This window comes from Amphiprion ocellaris, chromosome 14, assembly GCF_022539595.1.
Source record: "Amphiprion ocellaris isolate individual 3 ecotype Okinawa chromosome 14, ASM2253959v1, whole genome shotgun sequence".
NCBI classification, from domain to species: Eukaryota; Metazoa; Chordata; class Actinopteri; family Pomacentridae; genus Amphiprion; species Amphiprion ocellaris.
Window position 1 is genome coordinate 10050390 of NC_072779.1, and position 24271 is coordinate 10074660.

Consider the following 24271-nt stretch of genomic DNA (forward strand, 5'->3'; position numbering starts at 1 on the left):
TTATGTACCTTTTATATTCCCTCTAAAATCTTAATGCATCAGTGCAACTCTCCTCTGTATTCTAGCTGAGCAGAGCGATCTAATCAAGGCATCTTACAAATTCATCAGTTTCCTTGAATTATGCAAGCGAGCCTGGTCAAAACAATCCCACATAGCACCATATCGCCACAGGAACCGGAGTCAGACACACTCTCTTTGTCTTTGTTAAGCGCAGACATAAATGTTAAAAAGAAGTGGAAAACATTCTGTCTGCTCCTTGAACAACTTCATTGTCATTCGTTCACCGCTGTCAGCATGTAAACCAGAGAGGGGACCAAACAGCGACAGAGATCGGGGGAAAGCCGGGGATTAGAAAAGAATGGAAGGAGTGATGAAAGGAAGGAGAGTGCAGCTTTTTTTTTTTTAGTTATTTAACCATTAGAATGTCAGGATGTGATGTCTATTGACTGGAGACCTAATAAGACTAAGATTAAAGCTGTAGCAAAGGAGTCTGCTCCTCTTCTTTCTCCGACACACACAAGTAACTGCTATAACCAATACAACACACTTACGAACACAGCCAAAGCTAGTGATCACGGATCAAATAGGAAAATTTATACACTTGACAATAACTGACAAAGTGACAAGAACAATGACCACAGGTACCAACAAACACACACCTCTTTACATTCTGTATTCACACTTTGAAGTTGTGTCTGACTAAGAATAGCTTTCAAGTGTAACACACAAGCAGTCATATGCATGCTGAAGTGTTGTTATGTACACACACACAGGGGAAAAAAAAAAGAAAAGCGCATTTATATTTCAGCGGTGGCCAGACTTGGGAACGGCCTTAATGAGTGAATGAGTCATAATTCAAAATCCCTCCACAGGAACTGCTAATGGGAATCCAGTTTGATGCGGCTCACCGTGTCCCCGTATTTCTGAGCACGTACAGGAGCTGTTCTGAGCTGGAATCCAGAAATATCCATGTTATGCTTCTCTGTTATTCCCTTCATCCAGTCCCAGTGGAACTGAGGGGACACGTGCCACCAGTCTCCTGACGCGATCATTTACACTTTTGCTCATCAGTGTGTGTATGGGTGAGCATGCCCTGTGTTTAGCATTCATTATAGCTTATTTCATGTAAATAAACAATACAGCAAGGACAGTCTTTCTAACAGCAGAGTCATTTGTCTGTGTCTCTGCTTGTGATGAAATATTGGCAAGATTCTGTGTGTGATTGTTGTTGTACTGTTGCACACCAGTCTGACTCACCACGCCCTCAGTCTAAAGGCCTCTGGTATGTCTGGGTTGACCATGACTGTTGAGCTGAACAAAGCAGAGAGAGATCTGCCCCCAAAATCAGACAAGCGAGCTCCTTTGATGGCAACCACAGGCTGCCCAGAGCTGTCAAACTTTTCCGCCTGAAGAACGAAAAAACATTGTCAAAAACAGTAATCGAGGAGAGGGAACATGAGACGGCAAAAAGCACTTGTGTTCTCGTGTCATATGTTTTGTACATGTCTGCAACTTGGAGACACCAGAAAGTAATATGTGGTAAAGCCTGCTTTTATAATTGGACAACCTACAAGTTAATTTGAAAGTCATTTTCGGATTTTGGCAAAGAGGAGGGATTAGCTCTTGCAGATCAAATGAGCTTAGAGAAGAATAGTGCCATTTCATGCACATTCGAGAGTTATTTAGCCTTCTGTCTCAAATCAGAGACTCTGGTTCAAAACAGTCCTGAAGGTCACAGGAATCATTTGACCGATCCAAATTTTACAGGCCAGAAAACCCAATCAAAGTGCTCTGTGTGCAAGAGCACCCACAGTGTCCTGCTATGCATGCATGCACACGTGCACTGAGGGGGATGCACACGCACATACACACACAGGGACCTTTATAAATACACTACTTATTAGAGTTTGCTCAACATGGTTTTATGTTAAACCACAAATCTACCCATGACTACAGAAGGGGAATGAAAAAGACAATAGTTCTCACCTCCTCTCCCCACAGTGTGACTGTCACCACTTTGCCGGTTGTGTCTATTAGGCTGAGGGCCCTCTTGGAGACTTCTCTGCTGGACTTAGTGGTGATACGGGATACATCCTCTGCACTCTTACACACTCCAATCAAATCTGCAAGTAGAGAAAACCATTTTACATCTCCATCCATACATAGCTAATGAATACAGGTAGACAAATATTCCTAAAATATGGTAAGAAAAAAATATTATGTAAAGAAATTCTTCTGAAATGCCTCTACATAGTGAAAATTGTAAAAATACCACTTGGATATACTCCAATGGTAATGTGAAGTGTTATCACATCAGAAGCAGTAAAGATCCAACACATCACAGAGCTGACACTCCTGTGATATTGCCAAGTCACAGCAGACTAACATAAATGTCATAACAGGCTGGCTATCACCCAGGCCCACATTTCGAATCACAACAAACACACTCATTCTTCATTCAATTTCCTTTAATGCTCAAGGCCTGAATGCTACATTGAAGATTGCTGCACTTAACAGCAGTCAGTGCTGAGCTCCAAGAAGGTGCAGTCTGAATCAGTGCAGGTCAAATTAATTCATAAAGAGCATATATTGCAATGTCACAAGCTTATTGAAAACAAAGGGAACAAATACTGACTAATGCATCTCAGTGCTATGACATGCACAATTTAAATGAAAAAAAGTGGAACTTGTACATTTAATACATAATGGCACATGGATATCGTCTACATTAACAACTTAAAGTGCAACTTGTTCTCTGATAAAACAGTGTTACAACCCATATCTTATTCATATGAAACAAGAGAAAAGCAGCTAAATTCAAGAAACTGTAAGAAGTAGGGATTTGTTATTATCAGTTGATTAATAACTAAACAGAGCTCTGTGGAGTTTTACAGTAAAAAAAGTTATATCTACATTTAGTGATACTCGCTAAAATGTTGTGTCCTTGTGACTTGACAAATGTATTTTCCTACTCATAAAACATTTGCAAAACTGGATTTTGTTGAAATTGTACATTGTTTACATCCATGTTTTAAGGATTGCAATATCCAAGTCGTACACTCTTCTGCCGGTCAGTATTCTGTCAGTCATCTCCTGGAGTCAGGACTAGTGAGTGACCACGCATTAAACAAAATGGCTGGACAGATTTATAACAGACATTTTGCAAATCAGTCATTCTCTCAACCTCACCCTACTGTTTGCTTCGTCCGCTAACCTTTTTCTAAACTCTCCCTTCATCCTCCCCTTCATCCCCCACCCGCTCTCTGCCAGTGCTCTCTCAGCCTTCCTTAATTCCATTATGATTGAGACGATGTCATCCACCTCTGAACTCCATTATCACCACAGGAACAGGCTGACAGTTCTCATTACCATGTTATAATCCCCTATTTAACAAAGGAGTAGAGTGTGAGGGAGTGGAGAGCAGGAGAGAGGATGAAGTGTCAACAGATGACACAGAGAACATGCAACACTGGCCCTCTGTGACGAACACACAAACACACACCTCCAGTGGAACGGTGCATCTCTAAACTCTATACTAAGGTGCTGGCTGTGCTGGCTTGCTTTGCTTGAAATCTAAGGTAATGCAATATTACTTGGGTTAGGTCTTGTATTTTAACAATTCTGACTATGATTCTGCTTATCTATTCTTATTTTTTGAGGGGCAAGCAGGAAGGGCTGCACTAGTTTGACAACAACAACCACCTCCAGGCATAGAACCATCCACATTAAAAATTTCATATTTGCTAAGGATTTGGATCATGCAGTCCTACAAGTTATTTTTTTAGTGCATTAGCCAGTTGACAGTTTTCATCTCCCTGCGCACAAATATTCCACCAAAACAATTCCCTCGTCACTAGTTTGAGGGGGCACCATTGCTGCATCCTGGGCTTAAAGCCATTCCATACAATTGTGAATGGTTTAAAGAAATACAAACAAACCAAAGCATTTTCCCGCAAGAGAACAAAGAAAAGGTGCAACCAGACCAATCTTTGCTGCAGAATGGTCAGGCTATGCTAGATTAAGTTTACTACAGCAGTAATTTTCCTCCAAAGTAATAATCTAATGATATAATAAACTGTATTATATCAGACGTTTCTCTGAGTACTGAACACTACGGCATATTTTAGTGATTATATAAACATAGTTGTTCATTAAGCAACATTTTCAATGCAGCACATTTACAGTTTGGTATTCGTACTTTACTTAGGTAAAGGACTTGAGTACATCCTCCAACACTATTAAGGCAAACAAACAGTAACTATGTGACTTAATACAGTTATTTATTGACTGCTGGCACAGACAGACAGACAGACAAACAAAGGAGATACACAGTTATTGTTTGCAGTACACTGTTTATAAACTATCGTGAGGGACATTTGTTTTGGAGCTGAATCAAAGATAAACTTTCTTAATGATTCTTCTAACATTTGGACTTCTATTACCGGTTCTAAGTTGGAAACAGTTCCCGATGCCCGACCTTAAATATTACAGCTCAGAATGTCAGAATGCTTTAACAACCTTTCAGTCCCTAAAGGTCAGAATACGCTTCATCCAGACAAGCAGACAAGATATGTTGTGAAGTTCCTCTGCTGCTATGGTACTTACAAATGGTCACCTTGTTTTATAAGGTGGTACTTTTACATGGATAATTCACAAGCAACAAAAACAGTTGATTCTTGTCACTGTTAGGACAAGAATAAACTTTAAGATGAAATGAGCCGTTTTCACTTCTCAATTTAAATACAGAGCAGTAACAGCTCTAAACAATACGCTGTCATTACCACAACTACATGAAACCACTGTCATACCTGAGCATCATCTAACCAATAATACTGAGCACTGTGAAGAGCACACTCTTAAATCACCAATTTCAACCTCAATCTGCACATGGGCCACCCCAATTTACCTGTCACAGAGATAAGACATGCCTGTCAGGCACTGAGGTCAAAAATCGCAGCCAACCTTCGTGAAAACAGTGGAAAAAGAATTATCCTCGTTTTTATCTCTCCTTTTCATTGTATGCCTGAATTAACCTTCAGTCTGACATTGTCATAATGTGTTCCTCAAAGACATTTGGTTCTCAACTGACTGGTATGTGTCTATCAATTAATTAAGATCTTTTATTTTTCCAACTTCTACACCTATTGACCCAATTGACTGAGTTCAGCAGTGACAGATGAGATAATTCATATGTGGAAATACTGAAAGCAACTAACATGTCCTTGACAGTTCTGGTTACTCACTGGGCTTCATTCAACAAGCAATTAGTTGCACGCTTGTTCTCAAGTGCCATGTGTGAGTGTTGAGGAGAGTTTGTGACATTCACCAGTTTTCTTGTACTTAGAAGTTTTTCTTTCCAACTAAAGCCCTTTTCAGACATGAGATACACAACATTGCTGCTTTATCAGTTGACGTGGCAGCATTCTCTCATTCAGATCTAGATTGCTTTTAATTTAATGTTCTTTATTTCTTTAGTCAGACAGACCCACAGCAGAGATGAAAAGAGCCACAGGACCCATACAGTATTCGTCAAACACATACAATTGGACAGTACATAAAGTGATGTGTAACGCTTCAACTGGAATTAGGTTGCAGCCTTTACAGCATCACTTCTTAGATTCTTCTATATAAGTAAAGTATAATTTTGAGTATGCCTTTCTGTTAATGTAGATAATGCACATGTTTTAGTTGATTATTTTGTATTAAAAATCTAAAAGATGTATTTTTTCTTAATGTTTGTTTTTATTTTAAATATTTTATTGTCTTTCTTATCCAAGTGTCTTATTTGTGTGCCAACATCTTTTATCTTTTTTTTTCTTTCCTTAAATCGGATAAATTGTAAACAAGGATTTGACATCTCAGTGTTTTCAGAGTTTAAAACAAGGCTGAGGAATGCAGCTGCTTGGAGTTCAACTTGTGTAGTGTTGAAAGTCAAATGTAAATATTACCAACCATTTGAGACTGCCATAGCACCTTTAACAATGTTTGATGTTTCAGATAAAAACACAGAAATGTTCATGTATGAGGCAAATGTGCTCAAAGTAAGTTGTACTGTAAAAAATAACAATAGTTCTCTTTGTCACACAGACGGCATCAGGCATCTTTTCTTCTGCTTCTGAATTTTAAAACAACCATACACAAAGGAAAGTACCACACAGTGGCTGAATCACATTTCATTTTCTATCCAACACTTTGTTTCAGCACTTCACAAAGTTTGGAGAGGCAGTGAGTCATGTCATTATAAGAACACTCGCCACAGATTGCCGATTGGTCGGCAAAATACCTATCTGGCTGAGCTCATTATCAATGTTTCTGAGCTTTGACTTTAAAACCTGAGCTTTTCAATCATGGTTTTTAGTTTGAGAGGCCATAAAAAGCATTAAGTGAGCAGTGTCATCTCCTGCCTTTACCTTTTCCTACATTTCTTCCTGCTTTTTTTACATGTTCACACACTGTTTAGTTGTTCTCTTATTAGTTATTAGTAATTGTAGGAATGAACAAACAGAGCCATTGATGAACGTCGTCTCTTACCAATGATAGCATCTTTGTCTCTGTTTTCCAGCTCCGCGATGGGCACAAAGTCACAGTTGAGTGTGGGGACACCCTGACTGTCATCACATGGTATAATGGATGAATTAGCGTGGAGGGTCATCTCGTACTCGTGCTTCAGCGTCGTGTACTGTTTGTTAGCCACCTTAAGTGTCGCCTTGGAGATGTAGTACACCTACAGGGAACAGGCAAGTTCAGCGTGCTGGTATTAAAAAATTACACCTAATCAAACTTGCCATTTCCTGAGAATTCAATGCAGCTATGACTGATCAAATTGGTGACCACTTTATTGATCCTGCTAAGCAAATTATTATGACAATACAGCTTCCGTTCAACCAAAACCTCTTAATAAGAATGGAAAAACCTTCAGGTCCAACTCAGATGTGGTGTCATATCAGCACCATCACTTCTCTAATTCACCAGAAAATAAGAAGCAGCTGAGAGCGAGTCTGTTAAACAGCATAATTTAAACTCAATCTGCGAGGCACACTTCTTCATTTACTCTCCCAAGTCTCCAATATCCCCCCTCTCTCTCTCCCTCTGCCTCCGAGTTTGTCTCTGTGCCTCTCGTTCCTTCCCTTCCTTCCTCCTTCTCTGATTTACCCCACACAGAGATAGGAGCATGAAACTAATGTGATAAGCATTCTGGCTGCTCAGAGCCAGTCACACCCACTCACTGTTTTGTCAATGCTCAGATCACGAAGGGAAGACGGATTCATTCCTTTATTTATCTTTGGAGGGCAGAGGGCACAAATTGGATGTGGGACTGTGTTGGGAGTCAGTGCCAGTGGCTGATACCTGATCCAGTGTGGCTAGCAAAATGATGGCCAGGGTTAATTGAGTTATTAAGCTCTGTGAGCCAGACTAAGTTGAGCAGGAGCTTTAACATGTGTTCCACCTGTCTGTAATGACTCAGGTAATCAGGAGCATGCAAGGGGCAGGTTCTGATTGTCCAGCTTAAGCATCACCCATTATATCACAAACACACCCCAATAAGAACTTTTTCTAATCAGAAGTGGTTTTTCTTTTGCTTTTCAGCTGGTCCCTGAGACTGGTGCCAACTTCTGCTTATGCTCTCTTTATAGGAAAAAATGTTGTCTGCCATTATGCATCTTAATGCCCCACCTGACATTTTACTTTTATCACTTATCTATTAATGTTGGTTTTCTAAATTTAACCACTTGAATGCGACACTGAGATCTTAATGTGGAAGTGTCCTGACTAGCATTAAGTCTCTGAACTCCAAAACCCGCTGGCAGGTTCTAAAGAAATGCTATTTGGAAGGAAAAAAATCAACAAAATTACATCACATGTTACATATTTACATTTCATCAGAGCGAGAAACTGACTTTGAACTTTGTGACAGTCCTGGGACTAATCATGTGTGACTTTCGGTTGCGTTGGAATAAACAACCAAATTTAAGCAAAAACTCTGGATAATTTATCTAAATTATTTTATTTACATTTAAAAACTTGCCGAATACAAACCAACTGCTGTAACCAGATTCTGTAAAAGCCAAAAAACGATGCAGCCCTTGGAACATGTGAGAAGTCATTAGTTAGTGACTCAGCTGTGGCTGTCAGTCACACTATAAAAATTCAGGAACTTTTGGCTGAACTGCAGGCTGCACACGGAGCAGATAGAAGAAAAACAAAAATTTAAGTAGTAAGATATCTACAGTATATAAAGCCACCTTTTCTTCCAAGACTTTCTATTGCAGTGAAAATTGAGCCCACAGTGAATAAAAATATGACAGAGGCAAAATCATCTAGAAACTGCTTGAGCTTCAGAGGGTTAATAACTAATTTAAAAAACGTGAAATACTTCTTAATGATTATAATATTTTTTGTAAGAATACTACTGTATATATTTCAATTCTTGTGCAAAACACTGTTTAAATTGCAGTCCTGCAGCAGGTTCAGGGGTCAGTGTCTGAGTCAGTTATATAACAGGAGATGGAGCTGGTAGGGATTATATTTCTTACTAAAAGACAATAAAGCAGATGCTTGCTGACACAAGGTCTTGAACCACAGCCCTTTGGTTGAAAAATGATCCTATTACTAAAAGCTACTTCCCAGATTCTTTAAGGTTTGGCAAGTACTAGCGCTTGACTTCAATTTTAGTATTCTAGTGTTTTTCCACACTTAGAGGGTTAGTGGTCATTGTAATTGTTCTCGCTCTCTAAACTTGAAGTGAACGGATCGCTTGTATTGCAACAACACTTAGTGTGGCTACAGGCCCTTTTGTAACTGAGTTTCCATTGAATCTCTCAAGTAAGTGACTTTTTAAATGTCATGTAAACCCTTGGCCATGAACACAATTTCTAATAAGCTTTTTTCAAGTAATGATGTACAAGACAGAAGACTGTGCACAAGCAGCAGATTAAAGAAGAGATTGTTGCATCCTGTAATCCAACCTTGCACTTAAAAAGCAGCCATCTAAAACAAAACTGACACTTACTCAAAGAAGAATCTAGAACTCTAAACAAGACATGTCGATATTCCTGCGCTGATTATTTTGATAATTTGTCAAATTCAGACATATTTGTGCTGTGAGGAGGAACTAGACTTGTTTTGTTTGTCTGTTTTATTACTGCCTTCGCTACTCTCACACAGGTGGTCTGACACACACAAGGCAGCCCATATGTTTTGTCCTTTTTAAATTAATATGAGTCGAGGTTATCCAACTCGGGTAGATATACTCCAAAGTCAGTCTATTAAGGATGAAATGATTATAGCATAATAATAGAGACAGCAGTGACAATGAAGCTACATGTGATAATCAAACAAAGATACTGTCTTAATTAGACAGACTCAGACTTCTGAAGCCTCATTTAGCTTTGTCTAGAGTAAAGAATGCAATGTTTCCCCCTATTTCTTACAGTGTAGGCTCACTTGAAAGAGGAATGACTGGAGTTACCAATAAGACTATGAACGTATTGTATAAATGGACATATAAGTACGGTATAAAGACAGATAAAATCCAAAACTATCCTTTGAATGTTTGCAGGAAGAGCTCACTCAAAAATTCTAATTTCTGGGGGTGCCCCGGTAACTCAACTGGTTGAACGGGCAACCCATAAACGGGGTCTATAGTCCACGATGCAGCGGTCATGGGTGCTTATCCAGTCATTTGATACAGACTGATACAGTGATAACCAGACACTTGAACAACAGCAAAACAATATCAAAATGTCCCATTTTAAATAGTTTCTTAAACCAGTCAGCTACAAACACCCAGCTTTATATTTCATCTCAAATGTTCAATAGTCTCTAACATATACGGTATATTTCAGCAAAAAATGACTAAATAATTCTTTCTCAAAATCCTTGAAAAACCTGCCTCTGGCTCATTCATTGACCAGAAATCCTGCAGACACCACAGAATTTTGCACAGGGATTTTATAAGACACTACTTTACCAGTGATACATTTGTTTGAGGAGCTATGTAGAAAAATGAATACCTCAAGCTCAAGCTTACAAGCTTACTAGCCTTTTTGATACCGTCTTACTTTTGTCAAAATGGGTCTTCTGTCAGTTTCACTATTTGGCAACAACACGTGGAAGCTGTTTTTCAAAGAATGTGAGCATAAACATTTCTTTAGCCCTGGGCAAAGTGCAGCACATGCAAAAGTTAGCATTTTTGTCTAAAATTTCCAAGAAGCTCTTATCACTTTAAGTGAGGATATACATGGATGAGTGGGATCTGCTCACCTTGCCTTGCTCCACTAGAGAGAAAAACTTGTCCACTTCGTTGTTGAAGGCAGTGATCTTGATTTCTCCCTGTTGACCAGCACATTTCCATTTAACAACATTTCATGGCACGGATAAAGCGAAAAACGCTCAGGTGTGACATATGTTGACATGCAACAGATAGAGGTTGAGCACTTTCTTGACTACTCACACTTTCATCCACTATCTCAAAGGAGAAGAGCTTGCCCTCTCCTCTAGAGTTACTCCACGTGCGGATGTTGGACTTGTTGGTGACTCTGGCTCTGATAGTCCACCTACGGATTTACACAGATATCTGCAACAGTGCTTTCAAAGTACATGTCAATAAAATAAACTTAATTACACAACATGATTTACGTAATTTTGGACAAAAACATTTGAATACCTAATACACCTTAATTAAAACTGACCTGTAAAGAGCTAAATACAATAATGTCTTTCATTATGTTTTCATTTATTTCCATCAACAGATTTCCTTTATGCCAACGTGTGCAGGCCATTCAGTGTATACCATTTATGTACAAAAATATTAACACAAAAAATTTCTTTGACCAACGCATGAAAGTTTACAAAAAGAGCTGCAGTCTAAAGGTCAGCACAAACAGTAAACAATGCTGCAGAGACACTTTAAAAAGCTTCCTTTTTTGTTAATGAGCATCCAACTCAGCTCACATCACTCACTAGTGGGAAACACAACTGCACAAAAGAACAATTCCCAAGGAAATTGGATGAATGTCTTTTCAGTCTTTTTAAAGTTCCGTGAAAGAAAAAAAAAAAAAGCATCCAGCAACTTTCTTTTTCAAAGAGTGAACTAGGTGTTGTACATCTGCCAACTTCTGGATGCATTTAAAATGTGCTTCTTGTTCTGTTTTTAACAACAGCCAGCCAAGCTCGGCACTTTATGCAGCAGTGAGCTTTTTGACTGCATTGATAATTGTGCAGTGGAGGATATTCATACCATAACTTTGCCTGCAATTAAATCCCCTATCATGAGAGCAGCTGTTGGCCCAGAGTGAACCCCATTTCCTGCTCCGTATGGATAAGACCGCAACACCGAGGTTTACGACAGTCAAAAACCAGTTATACTCTGCTCTAGATGCTTTTACTTAACACCAGCAGAATGGGATGGGAAAACCATGCAATCGGCCATAAAAGACCTTGTGAACATACAAGGCATCCCCACACAATCTACTGCATGTAACACTTTGTGACACACAGGTGCGCAGGCACACAGCTCAGCTTTTCATTTCACCCAAACGTTCATAGAAGAACCACAGCTGCTGAGGTCATCTGTTTTACTCAGTGTAGGTACTCCCCAACTTCAAAGTTAGAACAGTCATCAGTTTATTACAACACCTAGAGGCACAGTTATCTTTACAGCTTGCAATTTCAAACAGGGCTGCGTTATCAGAGCCAAAACATGGAGAGTTGACAAGGTACCTTTACACCAATCTGGACAACTACATCTTGCTACACTGTGCTCTTGTCTTTTTGTAGCCAACTTTAAGGTCAGAGACTTAAGCCTAATGAAACGATAAGAAACACAAGGGGGGAAAACAGCAGTAAAATGGAACCCTGGAAGAGAAATTGAAAGAGGGAAGGAAGGGGGAGAAAAAAACGAGGTTGGCCAAATCCCCACCGGGCCAAATAACAGAATCAAAACCTCAGCAGCAGACCATAAAGACCCAGCAGCACCTGCTGTAAAAGTGTCCGTTTCTGAGGCAAGATCGGTCATTTCATTTCATTTCCATGCAAATGGGCTGACTAACATGCACACACTCAACTCGACACAGGCGTACACATTCATATGGGGAAAAAAAAAGACTGCTCTCACATGCATGCACCAACACATATACACACTTATTCAAACATGCCCGAAAGTGCTACCTAGAATTGGCAGCAAACAGGGAACTCGAGTCACAGCATGGGAGAAAATAGTTTAGCTGATGAATGAGCAGTAGTGGGAAAAAAATCTAAGTGAAGTCATACACAGTGCTGAGTTTGTTTGGTAATTAAACAGAAAGAAGAAATACGTGTAAGATTTATAACTATTCACTATTTCAATTAATTTAAGCTACAGGTACCACATATATGAATCAAAGCAGGCACATACAGACCCATATACTTATACTTACTTGCTTTGGTAAGGGTTGAGGTTAGCAATGGGCATTGCTTTTGCTGTCGAACCTGGAGAAGTGCTGGTGGCTTTCAATGGTGAAGTTTTCATTGGTGAAGCTTTCATGGGTGAAGCTTTCATGGGCGAAGTCTTCATGGGCGAAGTCTTCATGGGCGAAGCGTTCATGGGCGAAGCGTTCATGGGTGCTTTTCCAGTAAATCCTCTTCCTCGACCTCCCGAAGCAGAAAAGGCTGCTGAAAGATAAAGTGAGATCCGTAAAGAAGCTCTCCAAATTACTGGAATTGCAATTTAATTGTGCTGCAAGGATTGACTGGTTGACGGACATCAAACACGATTTTAGCAATTAATTTACCATTAATGACATTTGTCAAGCAAAAATGCCAAACATTTCCAGGGGGGAACTTCTTAAATGTGAGGATTTACTGATTTTACTGTCAATTGATTATGTTGGAGCTTTGGACTGTTGGTTGAGCAAAACAAGCAATGTGAAGATGTTTCTATGCTTTGGGAAACTGCAAAGAACAAACAAATTTGCTAAAAAAAAAAATGATATAAAAAGGTCAATCAATAGTGATTATACTGAGTGTCAATAAAAGATCTGTCCTGGTGTGTGTACAGGTTCACTACACTTTTTTTGTGATAACTGATACCAAATACTAATTTCACTTGTCTGGCTCAGTTATGTTTAGTATGTGGCAAAAGTAGCATTATGATATTTATTTTTTTCACTGACTGTATCACATAACTGAAAGGGCACCTACCAACGAAATGCAAGCAAAATAGTTCAGCTCAAAAACATTAGTGGTTGTACTCTTAGCTGATCATATGAGCTGCTGCCAAAATGATAAAATGCCTGAGAAAGTTAAACTCTCCCAACAGATCTCTCCGTAGAGTTACTCAATTCCCTGTTAACATCAGTTGCCAATTAATAAAACCGTTTTCCTTCATCGAGTATGGCTGCCAATCAATTTTTAATTTCATAATTACTGTACTTGTGCCTTTCAGCCATAGGAAAAAGAATAATTAGGATTAGTTATCAGAATATCAGTCTTGTGGCCAAGACACCAAACATAGTAGTCTTAATTACATTCATGCGGCACGACCGTTATATATTTTAGAGTCCAAGAGAGACAAAGTGATTAATTTAAACAGATCGAACATAGCCTATAGACATGAATGATTGAGGGACCATAATTAATTATTACATTGTTTTCATACTGTGTAACATTAAACAGAAAACACAATACATGTACTTTAACCCAAAAAATGTTGAATTTATCAGAAAATACCAGATGAAACTGAATGTGGAATAACACCAACTGGAAGCAATTCAACAGCAAAACATTCCATTCTTTGTGAAATTGGATGATAGTACTGCTATCATTTCTATCTTTGTTAAGTGTGCACTTAACTCAGACCTAATTTAAATATCTCACATACAAATAAATCAACACACCAACTAAAAAAGTTAAGAATAAGTTTCCTTTGTTTTTCGAAAACACCTGCTCAGCTTTTCTGTTCTTTTTTCACGAATGAATATGCCAGAAGACTTGAACAGTTTGGACCAGCCCACAGACTCTTAAGGTGCTATCTCACCTCCTACGTTTAAGTGGCATCAGCCCCATCAGAATGATTCAGGCTAAATAATTAGCAGTTGTCAAAATAGTTTTCTGCAATGCCGTATTTTGGCACCAATGAGCAACCATATTGAGACACTGCATTTAGGTGGAAGAAATATCAGGTGTACAATCTACAGAGACCACTCCCCTGATTTAAGCTCCTGTTCTACAGCACAACAAATACTCACCTCTATGATACCCTCCTTCATGTGTGTGTGTGTGCGTGTGTGTGTGTCATGAGCAAATTCTTCAGGGAAATCACAGACTGAACAGCTATTTTCAGGCGAGGGGTAATTAACATCAATATTCATACACACGCTATCTGGATGAAGTGTTAGAGAGAGGGATCTGCTAGTGAAAAGAGAAGATGGGGAGGTGATAGGTGGTGGTGATGGGGGGTGAACTGGAGAACAGAGCAAAGACAGGGGCATGGAACATTATCAAGGATCCTCATTTTTTGTGATTAACATCAGTGCAGGCTTCTAATATGCATGCCAGTAACATATTCAGCAGCCCGTCGTTGACAAGGGGTCTGTGGTGAGGACACTGCAGGGACAGGGAAAGACAGAAATATATAGACAAGATAGAAGTAATAAATAGAGAAAGTGAATAGGAAAGAGAGTATGTCTGTGTGTGTGTGTGCGCGTGTGTGTGTGTGTGTGTGTGTGTGTGTTTATGAAAGGAAGGAGAAGAGGGAAGGAGTTGTGAGGACAAAGGAAACCTGCAGAGAATGGTTAGTGATGAATAATGAATATTTTTTTAACCGCACTTCAACGAGTGCAGATCTCTTTTTGGAATTTAAATATCATCTTCGAAGCAGTTTGAAGGTAGTCTATTTCAAGTGATAGGCGCCGATGAATATTTAAATGAGAATACAGAAGCATCTGTGACTAATGTGTCATGACCTCTGACTTTACACCTCATGCTGGAAGCCAAGGATTTTTTAAAAACATTTCAGAACAATAATATAGTTCAAATACTGACGTTTGTTTAATTGAGAGTATGATGACACTTACAGTTACTGACAGAGTGCAGAAAGCATGCTTCAACAATATTTAATGGTCTAAACATTGGAAATAATTTCTTCAAAATGGAAAATCTTTCTAGCAGCATCCTCCCACTCCATGGATGTCAGAGGTCAAGGTCTCTACAGAGCAGAATGCCTACAGCTGATAGGAAACGCTTTCCATTCAACCAATTACAATACACTTCCTCTGCCATCTCATATGGTGAAAAATGCATTTTTATGTTTTGTAGTTGCTCTAAACTTGGTTATGTACAGCAGAAGCTGTTAATATATAAGGACAATTACTTCTGTCATTCCTCAACCCCCCACAACCAGATAGCCTCCCAGCTTTGTGAGCCAATAACTATTTTACTGTTACGAGCTGTTTCACACCAAGTGTATAACCAATAGTCCACTAGCAGCTGCCACAAAGTCCACCAGGTTTGTTTGTTGTTTTTTTGTTTGTTTTTTATTTACTTTCTAGAGCTGCTGCTGCTAACTCTAAAAGGTTACAAACAAAGTACACTAAATGTTCTGCTGAGTAAATACAAGAGTCTTCATGATTCTTCTGAGGAGCTAAACATCCAGTGGATCACTTTTATCTTAGAAGGTAGTGTCACCACAACAGGAAAACCCTTAGTGTTTGCACGTTCTGTAATAAGACTAACTTAGACCCACAGGTAAGAACTCTGTAGAGCTGAGGGGGATTCAGAGATAGAAGAATATTAAGACCAATTTGAAATCAACAAGCAAGGATTGGGTGGATTACTGTATTTTCTTGTCGCCTATTGTGCTTTAGTGCAGCCTAAACTCTGTCAGTGTTTACATCTGTTTGCTTCTCTCCTGCTCTCTGTGCTCACATATACTGCATTTTAATACAGTACAATTCTCAATAACGCTCTTGCCATTGACAAATTGTTTTTCCTCTTGTCAGATAATGGAACAAGTGTGAGGTACTGACTAAAATGAAGCCCATTAACACTACATGTTAGAAAACAGTCACTTCAGAGCCATTTCCAATGTGGAGCTCTGCATCGCTAAAATACAGATTTTATAACCTCAACACTGTCTGACAAAGTCACGATTCATGAGTTAAAAACAATGACTGTGCAGTGATATTTACATGTAAAACAGTGGAAGTGTCACAAAGTTCTGATCTCACATTTATGTGAGCTGCCGTGCAGTCAACTATTTTCCACTGTCAATCAAAAATACAGAGAAAGTGTTCTTCCTGAAGAGGGCATGGACAGCAGCAGCTCAGCTGCACTTAAAGCTTCAGACACTGAAACAGCCAGTTTAAGAACAGGGCTAAAAGCAGTAATGACACAGTCACGGTAAAATGAACCCTATATACAGTATTCTGAATTTAAAAATTCTATATCACATTTTGAGAACATTCGCCAGACTCTACATTAGTTTAAAGTAAAAAGGTGCACAATATTGGACCTTCAAGGTTCACCAAAAACAAAAAGGTCCCAGTCTTAAATACACTTAAATCAATGCAAAGAAGAAAAAGAGCAAGAACAACAGGTCCTAGTAGTGTATCTTGGCTTGTTCATGGAAAAATGTTTTGTCCAAAACATTTGCAGATCCGCACTTTGATTTGAACTATAACATCAAGCCTTAACCTGACAGGACAGAAACATGTATCTGCAAGCTTTTCTAAACTAATTGAGTTTAATTTTGTTGCTCCCTCCCGTCTGTTCAAATCTATTCATTTACTGGTATTATTTCTATTATGTTCTGATCTAGAAGATCTATAATTGGTATTGGAGCAGCAGTCATCAAGCATCAAGTGACTTCTTAAAACTCTCTTTTAACAAACTATTTCTAAACTTTACTGGACAGCTGAGATACTGTGAGTCACATCTCATGATAATGCTGCAAGAGTGAGTGAAGATGCTGCCTCTTTGCGCCTTGCATCGTAACCTGCTCTGGGTCCCCTGTGAGGAGGGGTTAATGTACAGGAACATATAGAGTAAAAGAAACGAATGCAAGTACAGCGGGACTCAATGTGTCGCTTGAGGACTGTGAAGTCTTCACAGAGGCTTAAACCCAGACCCTTGAATAAAAGAGCAGCCTCCCCAGTCATTCCAAAGCACACAGCTCACTAGAAACACTCGCTTTGTGGCATTTAGCAATCTTGTTAAAGCACACAAATTTATTGACTTCCCGAAAATGCAATTTACAAAAATATTGGAATCAAATCAAACCCTTAACCACATTCAGTCAGAGAAAACACTTTTGAGATTTCATGCATAAGACTTGTTTTTGGCACTACAGACGAACGCAAGACCATTTCATCCACAGAACAATTAAACAGAGCAGCAGGTTTTCTGTATCTGGTGGGATCTCTGAGGTAGCATGGATCAAAGGATGTAACGAGCAAAGAGTCTGATGAACTACATAATGCAGAGCCTCGTCTTTGCTGAGTCAAATTAGTTGACTTTCCTCTCTCTCTCCCTCCGTCTGTGCATAGCTACAAGGGGATTCAGTCCACAACACAATATTCACAAAGCCATGAACTGGAGGAGCCATCGGCCCACACGAGCTCCCTCAGTCACAACACGCACATACAGACACACACCTACACATGCACAAACACACAATATACCAAGCACTCATTATCCACCCACATGCCTACATCCTCCACTGAGGAGGACCATTGGGTATGTTTCTGCCACATAACAAAATCAATGTCAATGCTGAGAGCAGTAAAACAACAGAGTGAAACAAAGGCTAAGCTAATAAAAGAAGATCCAATAAAGCACAGGCTACTTTAGGCATGATACATGGCACCAGTCGCTGTGGTAGAAAACTAACCAGCATTTGGAGCGACTATTCTGTTAGAAAAATCTGGATGGTGGTAAAACAGTGGAAGGGGTGACTTATGGACTCCTGCAGTGTGCTAGCGGGCAACAAGATAGTTTCCTGCTCTGATAGCTGAGCCATAAATATGATTAAAGTGCTCAATGTGATAAGAAAAAAAAGGCACTTGAGCAGAAGAAACTGCAGTCTTCCATTCATTTAACATTTCCCGTGGCTACCTTCAACTGGTAGAAAACCACTGTGTGCCTTAAGATCGTGCTCCATCGAAATCTTAACCCATGCTCACACTACAGCCTTTGAACACCGAGGCACTATGAATATCAAAGGAATGAAAACCAGGACATACTTTTTGGTCTATAGCACTGATTGAAGTGTGGTAAGGTAAATGAGATGGGACGTGAAAATGAACAACGAACTTGATCCCAAATTATGGCTGCAGAAAAACAGTACTGAGGAGAGAAACCAGCCAGAGGACTGCAAATCATTCATCAGCACTCTTCACTCAAAGGGTACATGGCTCCCTCTGTTGTCAAGATTAGGATGTGTAAAAATATTCTAATTTTCTCTGAAATAACTGGGCCAAAACTCAGAGCAATCGAACCAACTGCCAACATTTCTTGTGACTCTAAAACTCCAATTTTTACCAACAGAAGTGAACAGAGCAGCTGTTCCCTATTTATGACTGCATTTATACATAAACAAATCCTGTAACTTCTAATTAACGAAACTGCATTTGATGACGTCTAACTGTTAAATAAAGACTTGCTGATATTTGTGAGGTATTTCATTCCTGTGATCTGCTGAAAAAATAAGTTCTATTGATCTATATGACATGTAATATCCATGAACGCAGAGCTCGAGGGCCTCTGGGTGAACTGATTTGTTGTGTTTACGAATGATTTATTTAGAAACCTCTGTCTTGCCAGAAGTGGCTTAGGAAAACATTCACATATATTTTCGGTATTATTATCAATACTGCATGGGTACTGACACAGAACACATATTTTTTTTGCTCAGATGCAAGACCTCTGTTTGTGTTTGTGTATAAATTGTGTATCAGCCTCATGCTGATCATTTGTATATGTTAAAGCAAAGGTTTCACTGTCAACATGATGTATGCACACAAAGTTTCCTTGAGTGTATAAACAGACAATAAAAGACAATATAATAAAACATGGTTGAAATTACATAAAATATCCTAATAGGAGAATTTTTAATTCTTAACAAATACTTCTCAATAACCCCATAAATGTCAAATCACACAAACAGGTTTGAAAGGCATTAAGACCATTTATCAGAAAACTGGAAACTGTAAAAACAGAAAGAAATTTCCTACTTTCCAACAGTGCATGAGCTAATCATCTGTGAAATGGTGTCATGTCTGGAAACTTATTCAAATTTCAACTTAAAATTGTGATATTTAATCAAAATCATTTCATTTTAAGCCTGATTTTAAATTTGCCAAAAATAAACCGTTTGCAGTAACCAGGTTTTGTACAAAAAAACAAAACATAACATGAGGTTGTGACCAACCGTCAAGTGATAAAAATTCAGATATTTTCACCTGAAGTGAGCTGAACTTAAGGCTGTACTATTTTCACATAACAGATAAAAGACAAGTATCTAAACAATTACAAATTTTAATACTTAAATATCAATAGCATGTGGAGCCACCATCTTTTGTCCAGTGGCAACACTTGGAAAAATTGTGTACAAGTTGATTTCATGGTTTTTAAAATTTTTCTAAAATAATAATCCTCAAAATTCTAATTTCCCTTTGTCTGTTTTACGGCATTAGAAGTGTCATACTATTAAAAAAAAAAATACATTTTTGAGTTCTCACCTCTTCTAGCCACAGAGGAGTAAGACTTTATACTGCAGTGAAAAATGAGCCCACAGTGAGGAAAAATGTGACTGGAAACTTCTGAGAGTGTAGAGGCTTAATAAACACACTAAACTATTTCCTAGCAGCTATTTAAACAACATTATTGTATATTATAAACCTTACATTACAGAGTGCTTATAAATGCTAAACAACAAGATTTAAAGCAAATTTTGCCTTTAGTTACTGCTGCTATTAACAGTGGCCTCTACTTTGTGTGTGTGTGTTTTGTTAACAACTATAAGAATAATATTTCAGAGATAATTGTGGATTTGGTAAGAGATTTGGTAAAAGATAGTATAACCAGCAAAATATATTTAAGCATTGGGGTGGTACACTGTCCAGCACTTATGTGAAATGGCTTGTATGTGTACAGAAGCCTGTAATCATATATAAACCCTTGAAATGACACTTACTGTTGCTGCTGCTATAGGAGGTTCCAGGTACTGCTGCAGATGGAGGGGAAGCTGAAACAGATGTACTTGAAGACACCTTCTTTGGAGATGAATTCTTACCTGCAAGTCAAACAAACACCATAAGGGACCAACAGAAGCTGCTGATTATCTTTTCTATATTCATCCATGCACATTTAAAACAACTATACCATCTGCGCTATATAGAGTGGGATTTCCAATCTTTCCTCCAGTTTCCTCAGCCGACTGTAATATCTCCAAGTCCATCACAATCACCACATGTCTGAGATACAAAAAGCGAAAAAAAGGCCAAGTGGGATTATATGCAGCAAACAGAGAAAAATAGGGGCGGGGAAGGAAAGAAACAAAGGAGGAAGACGCACCTTCCATCTGCCAATGTGTTGATGATGGTCTTCTTCAGCAAACACACACAGTTTGGTACCAGGAGGTTCTGCTCTGTCAGATAGTTCAACTGTGTGGCCAGAAGCAAGGCTACAAACACAATACATGCATGACAAGAGCTTCTGTTAGGCTGTTTTCATCTTCATCACAACTCCTCGCCTGTTGGATTCCCCAGGAACCAATTCTATATCCAGTTCTTTTTGCATATGCTCCCTTTACGTTCTATCTTTAAAAAATATAGCAAGTACATTTCATTGTTACATAGAAAACTCAAGTCCATTTGTAACTTTAACATCAAACAATTACCCCGGAAGGCCTTACAGTATTGCCTGAATGGCAGTAAATTTTCCTAATCAAAATGAACAGAAAACAGAGATTATAATCTTTGGAGGCCCTGACCTCCACGTCACCTTTAGAGGAAACTCCATACTTTGGGTGCCTTCAAGAAATGCTTTGCAAAAAAACATGGGAGTGACCTGTGGCAACATTTTTTTTATTATTATATTTGACAAATACGTGTAGTTTTAAACACTACTTTCACTCAGCTCAGAGTTTTTAGGAAGGTCAAGGGTCATTCACACCTTTATTTCATCCAGGCTTGAACACCACTTCAGTTTTTAGTCATGTCTCAGCTACTCTTGTCTTTTCATGACCCACATTTTGCCAATACTGGATTCTCTGCATGATTAGATTTAAAAATTTTATTTATTTAAAATTCATTTTAATATAACATTCTTTGTTTTAAAGTATTCAAATGGGTTAACAACTCCCTACTGCTATGATTTTCTAAATTTGCACGCTTCCACAGGATCCCTGAGGTCTACTGATCAGAGCCCCTGCTTGTCTCATGGTCCAGATTAAAGCGTAGAAGGTATGTGGCCTTTGCAGTAGCTGCAACTTATGGCTTCACATCAGGATCTCACTAACAGCTGACATTTTCCAAACCTGTTTGAAAACCCAGTTTTATTCTTTGGCTTTGAAACCAGTCAAGAGTTTTGACATTTGCTTTAACTTGTGTTGTTCTACTGTTTGATTTTTTTTTAAACAACTGTTCTTTTTTTGTACTGCGCTTTAGATCAATGTCCCCTGACCTGACCTGACTTGATTTGACAATACATACCTACAAGATACCATATATTACCTGTTACTGGTACTTGATTTTCTTCTGAACTGTAAATTCTCTTGCACTACTGTTTCACAATATGAGCTATGAAATTACATGAATTCATTATAGCGCTCTTTTGGTTTTGCTTGTTAGTACAATATCAGGACTGATACAAACTGCATCCAGTTTCTGCAAGATACTCACATGACAAAGAGTGCTGACCATCACTCATCAGAAGCCGGAACCTGGGTGGGCCTGAGGTTGTACTGATCTGACGGATGCTCTGACAAACACAGAGGGAAGGAAGGATTTCATGAGCAAAACAAAAAAATAATCTCATTATGCTTGATACTGTACAGCTAATAAGTCCATAAAGATACATTAATATAATTTATTCAACCACTTTGTGTGCACAGAAAAGCAGTAAACTATGATAAATTATATTAAATATAACTACGTAAGCACATTTCAATTATTTAAATTCGGACGCCGATTTTACATTTTCTTTTTTGTCATTTTGCTGTTTACTAAATGTATAGTGATAGCACCGATAAAAACAAAAAATGCATGGAGACACAGAGTAACTCATAGTTTTAGTACAGGATAGAGCTACTCAACATATCGGTTCAGCATCAACACATGCTGCTACAACTTGTTTTGCTGCCTGACACAAAAGGAAACTTGCATGGTTCTTATTTTCACTGATTAATCTACAGTAGAAATCTGTCTGATAGAACATAATTTTTGAGGGTTCTTGGCTGCACATTTCTGAAAATGTTGTTACCAAGACACAGAATTTGTTGACATGCAGGCTCCACACGTGCACAGCAAAATGTACAAAAAAAACAGGAGAAAACACACCAAAATGGAAGATAAGATTGCATAAAGAAATGAACTGGTTGCATGGAAATATTTTGGCTATTTAAATCAGCAGCACAACGCCACCAAAAATAGCTATTCAAGCCATCTGGTGAAAATTTCTGGATTTTTCATACAAACACAGAAAAACTACATATTGCAATGTCAGCTGTTTACAATATTGTGCAGACCTAGCACAAGGTGTAGGTTTAAACCACAAGGTCCCAAAATGTCATAAGACCAACATTACTTCAATATCACATGCTATTGTAAATGTGCTGTGATCAAAAACACTCCAGAGTGATGCAAAATCTATTTTAACATTCAAAATAACACAAATGGAGCAGAGTTTGGTAGTATGATGATAAATACTGTGTGATCCTTTTTTTTTTCTTACAATAGGTTTGTCACAGCTTGCAATTATAATAAAGGTTATTGTAACGTAATGTCAGTATCTTAATATCAAAGTACACATAGATTGACTTACCAGCAGCTGCAGCACAGGGTTGTTCACCTGTACACCTTTGAACAGGGCCTGGACAGTAACACACATTGACTTGTTAGTACCTGCTGCCTGACCTCATCCTGTCCCATCACATTATCAAGCAGCTAATGCAAAATTACAGTCAGCTGGATGGAAATGAAGTGGCACTGATTCTGTACCGCCCACGCAGGTAAACTTTAGTGGGTAAACACAAGCGGACAAACTCTACTACTGTCTTTCTCAAATATTTAGGAAGCAGTGACCAAGAAACTCTAACCTCACAATGCCAAGTTCTGTGTCAGTAATGAACCATGCCTATATTTATTTCACCTCCACATAAATTTAATATTACAGTCCTTTTTCCAACAATTGCAAAGTTTAAACAATTTGATTTGTTATTGTTTGTGCAGCTGTTTAAATCGCGTTAGCTCACAGTGCTAACAGCTCTCAGTAAGGTAGCGCTATATTGCTAAATATCATCCATAAAACACTGAGTCCAAAGAAAAAAAGTACAAGTCCGTCGTATTAATAGTTGTGCTTACTTCAACCGCCCCCTGTGTGAGTGTTACACTCATATTTCCTGTGAGAAGTTGTTCTCAAACCCAGCAGACTTCGGCTTTTCTTATGCGTGTTTCACGGCAAAGGTATGGAATTTATCGCGAGAGCAGCGACGTAAACGAGACTTTCGAAATGACTGTGGAAAGTTGCGTCAACATGCTGCGTGTATGCCTTCAAAATAAAGGTGCAAATATGATCGGGCTATTCACGATTAGAAATTCACTGGCGTATTATATTTAGGTAGTAATTTCATGCACTTTACTTGATTTTTAAACTACTTTGGACAACTATTCCACTAAGAAAAATGCAGTTCTTTTTATTTCACTGCATTTATTTTAAAGTTTCATACATCTTCAACGAAAAAATACAGTACGTTCATAGAATAAATATTAAATATCTAAAATCATAGTGACAATTTCCTCAGTCTCTACCAGTTGCAACATTTAAGCAAAAATTAGAGCATAACACATGAATTCCATTTTAACAGGTGCTCTTCTTTATCATTTACTGTACAAATATTTGAAATACAAACTAATAAAATAGGAACTTACTCTAGACTTACATGTAGCTATAATTACAAATATAAACACATTTCAAATATGTCAATATGAAAACTAATTAGGTTAAAAAGACAATGCCAATCATACATGAACCAAGCATTGGCAGCAATGTGAGAAATAATAATAAAAATGAGTAT

The 24271-nt window shown here is 38.4% G+C and overlaps 1 protein-coding gene across 2 annotated transcripts in view; it reads right to left on the bottom strand.

The window, feature by feature from the left end:
• LOC111588250 (replication protein A 70 kDa DNA-binding subunit-like) overlaps positions 1 to 23695 on the bottom strand; it is a 45861-nt gene extending 22166 nt beyond the window's left edge. The window contains exons 1-12 of one of the 2 annotated variants that reach the window (XM_023298514.3): positions 23559 to 23695; positions 23020 to 23067; positions 21879 to 21957; positions 20551 to 20659; positions 20359 to 20450; positions 20171 to 20269; positions 12417 to 12648; positions 10454 to 10556; positions 10264 to 10332; positions 6532 to 6724; positions 1987 to 2123; positions 1258 to 1406 (exon numbers count right to left, since the gene is read on the bottom strand). In XM_023298514.3, the coding sequence (XP_023154282.2) occupies positions 1258 to 1406; positions 1987 to 2123; positions 6532 to 6724; positions 10264 to 10332; positions 10454 to 10556; positions 12417 to 12648; positions 20171 to 20269; positions 20359 to 20450; positions 20551 to 20659; positions 21879 to 21957; positions 23020 to 23067; positions 23559 to 23591 (1343 nt within the window). In that variant the 5' untranslated portion in view covers positions 23592 to 23695. Of the gene's footprint in view, positions 1 to 1257; positions 1407 to 1986; positions 2124 to 6531; positions 6725 to 10263; positions 10333 to 10453; positions 10557 to 12416; positions 12652 to 20170; positions 20270 to 20358; positions 20451 to 20550; positions 20660 to 21878; positions 21958 to 23019; positions 23068 to 23558 lie in introns of both variants that reach the window. The other variant, XM_023298513.3, reaches the window with a different exon arrangement.
• Positions 23696 to 24271: the final 576 nt, after the last annotated feature.